The 6,469-nt window shown below is 41.8% G+C and overlaps 1 protein-coding gene across 3 annotated transcripts in view; it reads left to right on the plus strand.

Annotated features, from left to right (window-relative positions):
- mta1 (metastasis associated 1) overlaps window positions 1-3,984 on the plus strand; it is a 35,518-nt gene extending 31,534 nt beyond the window's left edge. For 2 of the 3 annotated variants that reach the window (XR_012990467.1, XR_012990466.1), the window contains exons 14-18: window positions 594-783; window positions 1,619-1,708; window positions 2,077-2,229; window positions 2,835-3,010; window positions 3,225-3,984. Coding sequence is in view for 1 of the 3 variants with exons in the window: in XM_076300681.1 (XP_076156796.1) it covers window positions 594-783; window positions 1,619-1,708; window positions 2,077-2,229; window positions 2,835-2,944 (543 nt within the window). In the remaining 2 variants the exon portion in view is untranslated. The remainder of the gene's footprint in view (window positions 1-593; window positions 784-1,618; window positions 1,709-2,076; window positions 2,230-2,834; window positions 3,011-3,224) is intronic. The other variant, XM_076300681.1, reaches the window with a different exon arrangement.
- Window positions 3,985-6,469: the final 2,485 nt, after the last annotated feature.

Consider the following 6,469-nt stretch of genomic DNA (forward strand, 5'->3'; position numbering starts at 1 on the left):
ATGGATGTTTAGCGTTAGGTCATGTGATCCCCTTTTTTATTTTGGGATCACTCCTGGTCTGCCATAAACTGGTATCCAACAATAATGAATAAAGATACACATGAAAATGAAACTCGCAGAACTAAAAGCTGTGCTTTTGGAGCGGTTCCTCTTTATAGCATGTCATTACAAAGCGTACCTGTGTGGGTGGTAGACTGAAGTGAAAGCACAGCCTGTTCTCCCTTTTGAGATATGGGGAGTAGAGGATGTCCTAAGAGAGAAGAATGAAATTAAATATAAGCAGAAATGAAATGTACACTGCTCCTTTCTGAAGCCATATTGCACTGTGATGGTAAAATGCTCGCAAAATGAAGAATAATTATAGCAAAATACCCAGCTTTCACTCTAGCCCTACCCAGAGCTGTATCTGTATATATACGGCTCTGGCCCTAACCATCTGCTAGTCTGTCAAATTATGTTTTTGTCAAGCTGCAAATAATACAATGTGCATAGAGAAGTGGAGGTTTCAGTATTGTATTCTCTCCCTTTCTCAATGAGGAATAAATTGGGTTTTGTTGCATCTGAAACTGTCTGTTCATCTGTCTGTGTTTCAGAGTGGCCATAACCTGCCGGTTAGGCACGGCGGCAGCCCAAAATTTGCGGTGAAGACGAGGCAGGCCTTCTACCTGCACGCGACCCACCTGACCCGCGCCGCCCGCCGCGTCTGCCAGGACCTGCTGCGCTCCCAATTCCTGGGCCGGCACCCCTACAACCCCGTCAACGCGGCCGCCATCAAGGCTGAGTGTGAGTGTCGAAGACTAACTGCGACAGTACGATACAGTAGAATCGTCACCCTTCACAGACTGTCCCAAACGTCGCAAAACAGTATTTCATGCCTGGCCAAACCATAGTTATTTCTATGGTTTCTACATCCCATAATGGGGAGGAAAGCCTTAGCCATGAGTCAAAGGCTCTGGTTACTTGAAAGCCACTTGTTGTCTCAGGCTACCCCTCTGCTAGTTTTGTCATCTCACCATGACCTCAGTTTTATATGTAATAACACAACCGTAAGTGCCGTGACTTGTATAAGAGAAAATCTTGTATTTCATCAAACGGAAGTGCATTCGTTGCCACACACTAGTCATGCGTATGTAATTGCATGAGGCTTAAATAAAGTGAATCCTTCAAAATGGACAATAACAATTTATTAAGTACAGTTTTATTATTTTCACCCCTCATAGATCATGCTTTAATCCAAATGAACACCATGTATTAATCTCATAGCTAAACACATTTTGCAAAGCAATGCATAAAACTCGGTCAATAAGCTGAAAATTACTGGAAACAAGGGTCATGTTATTCCATGTGGGTCATGATAACAAAAAATGCTTAGCTCAGTCAGTTTTACTATACCAGAGCCTTGAGTCAAACTACCCATACATTTAAATTGTGTTCTAAAGTGAGGGAATGTTGATATTTCAACCTGAAACGCCTTCCAGTCCTATGTGTCTTTGATGCTGTTGGGGTTGCTTTCTCATTATAATGCCATAGGTCCATTGTTGGGATGAATCTGGGTTCAGAGATGGAGAAATGAAGCTGGTTTGGGTTTGCCTGTTGCTTATTCTGCTGTCTTTCATAGGTGTGGTACGGTTGCCAGAAATTCCCAAAAAGCTGCAGCCACTCAAACCGTTGGTGAGGAAGCCTCTGGAATCGGTGGTTAGATATCTGGGTAAGGAGAGAAGGGAACGGGCCTTTCCTGGTCTCACTCGCACACCTGACAGTAGATCTGACTGTTATTTGCTTATTTTTCCTCTAGTCTTTTTCAATTAAGTGTGAATTATTGTCTTTAAAACAAAGTAGCTACCATGGCATGCAAGACACAAAATAACTTAAAGGAATTAAAAGCATAACAAGGCAACACAAATATTGCCTTTTTTTTCACTTTGGATGTTTATGAATTAACTAGTTTGTTTGTCTGTAATTGTAAGGTTGAAAGGTTGCCTGGAATTGTCACAAAGTGTACCTGTAGTTGTGACTGGTGTGAGAGATGGCTGGTTAGATGTAACTATGTTAACTGGAGTGTCTGTCCTGTCTCAGAGGCCCACCCGTGTCCCCCCAAACCAGAGGGCCAGCGCACTGCCACCATCACCACCAGCAGCATGACGCCCATCAAGTCCTCGCCCATCCTCAACAACGGCTCACCCACCATCCTGGGCAAGCGCAACTACGAGCAGCACAACGGCCTGGAGGGTGAGTGAGAGGGCAAGAGGGAGGGAGGGAGGGAGGGTGTGAGCGAGAGAGGGAGGTAGGGGGAGAGAGAGAGGAATGAATGCAGACTTTTAAATCTGCTTTCTTTCCCAAAACCCTTGATGAAATGCCACCCAGTAATGAAAGTGCCTGTGGTCACCGGCCCAACAGTACACATGCCAAAGGGCTGCCAAGTCCCCTGATGCACATTTTCCTTTAGTTTGTAGCACGCGTGCTTATTCTCTGCACGCATGTCTTGTACTGTGTTTGTCTTTGTGTTTACGTTCTGAACCTTGCAGTGTTAGTTTTTACCAATAGAGGGCAGATTCCTCAGCATTTACTGGAAATGATGGTCTGTCAGGGGTATTGTTCTGCAAGACGCATAATCACAGCTACACAACAAAACCCACACTTAAACGTCCATTAAAAGTAGGAGCGGAGGGGGGGGGTGGGGTTCTAAGGCTTGACTGAGGTTTACATGCTAAATTATTTTGTATCCTTTATTGTCTCCTTTCTCCTCCTTCACTTTGCTCTTTCCTTCCTTCTCTTCTCCTCTCCTCTTTCTCTTTTCTTCTCTTCTCTTCTCTTCCCTTCTCGTCGTCTCTCAGGCACCAAACCCAAAGCGCTCACCCCTCAGTGGGACATCATGTCCAAGCGTGTGTGTGAGCCGGGCAGGACTGCTCCCCCCCTGCAGGACCAGGTTCATGAGCTCGACTGACGACCCCAACCCCCCAACCCCTTCACCCTTCAAGGTGACCCCTGCACCATACTGCACAGAGACAAGGTCAGACATAAATCCATACACATAAATACACACATACAGTAGTATAATCCAGCCTTATATGGTCATTAGACTTGACGTCTTGGCGTAGAGGTCACACAAAAATAGGTTCTATTCTATTTGTCTTGTATGATGACCACTGCAGTGAACTGGAAAAACGGAATACCGTTTGACCTTAAAAAAACTCACGGGAGTGTGTGTGTTTGGTGTGTTGCAGGCCTCAGACAGGAGGCGGCTGAGGGAAGATGACGTCCACAGTGTTTGACCACCAGCCAGCCTGCACTGTCCACTCTGCCAGTCACTCAGCCCGAGCCTTGCAGGAACCGACCAATCGTCTTACCGGGTTATAGGCTTCAACCTATCTGAGGGCTCGGCTGTCTGTACAGGACTGTTTAATCACCATTATTATTATTGTTGTTATTATTGTTGTTGTTATTATTATTATTATTATTATTATTATTATGACAATGTCTGCCATTGTAATATTATTCTTGTTCTTTTTTTTATCAGCTGTAATCATATGCTTATCAGTTTATTGTTGGAAAAAAAAAGAAATTGAAGGAATGCAAAAAAAAAAACAACAACAAAAAACATAAAGCCCATTGAGGCCCGAGAGAACTCCAGGGCCACCTGCATCAGTTTTGCCCTGTTTTTTTCGGTTCTTATTTTTCCCCTGTTTTCGAACTGTAAAAATGAAAGACAAAAACATGAAAAGGATAGGGGATGTTTTTTTGTATGTTTGTTTGACTGGATGAATACCCCCTCTGTTTTGCTTGCAATTTTTGATTTTTGTTTTTTGTTTTTATTTTTATTTTCTTGTTTGTTTGTTTTTTAAAGAAAAAAAGTCCTCTAAGTCCCCTCTGCACGCTGATGGATTTAACTTATTGAGAAAGACTGAGACGTGCTCTTTTTCTACCTTTTCATAAATAATGCATCTTCTGCTTCGATGATGTCATTAAAAACAAGACTATTTGGTTGCTCTGCGTCTGGTGTGATTATGTAACCTACAGTATGGACGACACTGTACACAGTGGACACAACTATTGCTTAATTGAAATGGGCTGATTGAAAATAGAATATCACATCAAAATGGACTTGGGGATAGAAGGAGAGGCAGAAATTAATGGATGTAGAAAAGAGTTGATGGCTATCTAGGGGGCCCTTATACAGCCTCCATCCAAAACAAGGTTTATGCCATAGTCATATCTTAGCAGGTTGTATCTTGCAAGTTCACTTGATGTTGTTTGACCGTAAGTGAACTCTAGCCAGGGGTCCCTGTCATGTGACTGACTGTGAATCTGTTCAGTGGAACACCTGCTGTTTGCTGTGTTTTGCAACATAAGCTCAAGTTACAGGTTTCCCCATATAGTGAAGTCTGACAATGTTGGAGGGGTCTGATAGCAGAATAATCAACAGTGTTGAATTTTTATGTGGAGAAGAAGTTGACAAACTAGGACTGAAGCTATGACTAGCAAAAGGTAAGCAAGTAGATGTTACTTTGGGGCACTTCGAGGCCTAAATGAAAACACTCGAAACTTAATGTTTTAACCTCTGTCTCTGTGGCCTTACATCCCATTGGGTTTGAAAAAAGGTGCTATATAAATTAAACATTATTATTATTATTATTATTATTATTATTATTATTATTATTATTATAGGCTACTTATAAGGGTGGTAGAACACTTTAGGATGAAGCATGGGTATCCTTAAAAAAACAGCGTTCCTAACAAGTCCAGTATGTCCTTGAGAGACAATGATCTGGAAGTTTTATTTGTGGGTTTAAGTGTGCAACATGACGATGTGTGAGAAATGTACACTCCAAATTGAAAAATAGTGTTTTGGTAGTATGATAGATGGTGAATCCTAAAAACTGTTAATTCATTTTTACGTGATTTTACAAAAGATATAGAAAGTATAAACTGTAAGTATCTCAGGTAGAATAGGAAGCAAGAATGTGAGCATCAATGATTAAATGTTTCTTTGATTTCATCCCTTTGGGAAGTTCCTCATAGGCCTACAATAACTCTACAGATGCAGAACCCTTCAGTGTTCTTTGAGTGGAAAAGGAGTTACATTCAGGAAAAGATGCAAAACTTCCAGGTGTCTTATGATCCCAGAAAGAACCTCTGGGCTTTTTCGAGGCTCCACCCTCTGTGACTGATTGATTTGCTTGGTGTCACTGTCATGCCCAACAGGTGAGTGGTCAGCCAGTGACACAGGATACACACTCTTCCCCTCGCTGCTCACGCCACTCACCACCCATTAAATATTTGTTGGGTAGCAGGTGGTAAACAGAAAGACACCTCTGGTGTCTGCTGCTGAGGATTGGTTTAAAGATCCTCAAAAAGCCCCTTTGAATTCCTAGGTTATGGTTTTACCATGGTTAATGTGGGTTGGACTCAGTTTGAATGATGGTAATTGCAATCATATACTGTATATGTGTGTCATCAACTTGACCCTGGTATTGGGGGAGGTCGGAGACTGCTGTCGTGGAAACTGAATATATTAAACAAAAGCATATATCTTAGTGTAGGTTCTTAGCTTGCTAACATTATCAAGTTGATTGTTTCCACTAGATTCTCAACTAGAATCAGGCTTTTTCCATCCCAATTTGAATGAATGGACACAATTTCATCCTCCAAAAGACTAAAAAGGCCAATGACTAATCATTTTCTTTCATCCTGACCCGTTGCCTTGGCTCACCTTAGAATGCAGAGTGGCAGGGAGGCTCTCAGAGAGGTTTTGTATGGCCACTGAAAGGTTGCCATGACATCCAGGCAACCCAGTGAACCCTGTCCAAAACTCAGCTCCTGACCTGAAGGCTTTGTCACGTATGAAGTCTCTAATCACTGGTATTTTCTTATGTGTGTGTTCATGTACAATTACTCCACTGGGGAACATGCGCAGGAGAGCTATTTAACTGTAACATAGACCTACTTAGTTGTTTTGGTGAGGAGAGTCAGGGGGTCTTTTTTATTTTTATAATCAAGCTCTTTGAAGTTACTTTGTTCAGCTTCTTTATATAAGCCAAACAAATGATGTAGGCTAGCCTATGGCTTGGCAGAGGCCCAGGATAATGAAGGTGTAATGTATAATGTAGGTGTAGACAAAGCCAGTGTTTATTACATGTGTATAAAAAGCTAATTAAAATGCAAACCATTCTGTTTGATATTCTTTACTTTGAAGTCTATAATGTGCAAAATATCCTACTTGCGCACTAATTGACACTGTATGGCTCTATAATTTTTGATGATATTTTAAATTAAATTCATTTAATAGCATAGATTTTACTTAAACATTACCCTCTGACATTTTCTGCAGGCGTTTTCTGTAAGTGATGGGGAGTCCACTGGTCACGAAAGAGTTAAGCAACAGAGCGAGATCTGAGGAGTCCGGGCATGTGCTGCGAACTGCTGCAGTGAAGTCAAAATGTGTCAATTTTCATTGGATAGCAGAGAGAAA

This window comes from Alosa pseudoharengus, unplaced genomic scaffold, assembly GCF_046254945.1.
Source record: "Alosa pseudoharengus isolate Yale_2024_CS ecotype anadromous, Long Island Sound unplaced genomic scaffold, YU_APseudo_1.1 YU_APseudo_1.1_scf_22, whole genome shotgun sequence".
Taxonomy (NCBI): Eukaryota; Metazoa; Chordata; class Actinopteri; order Clupeiformes; family Clupeidae; genus Alosa; species Alosa pseudoharengus.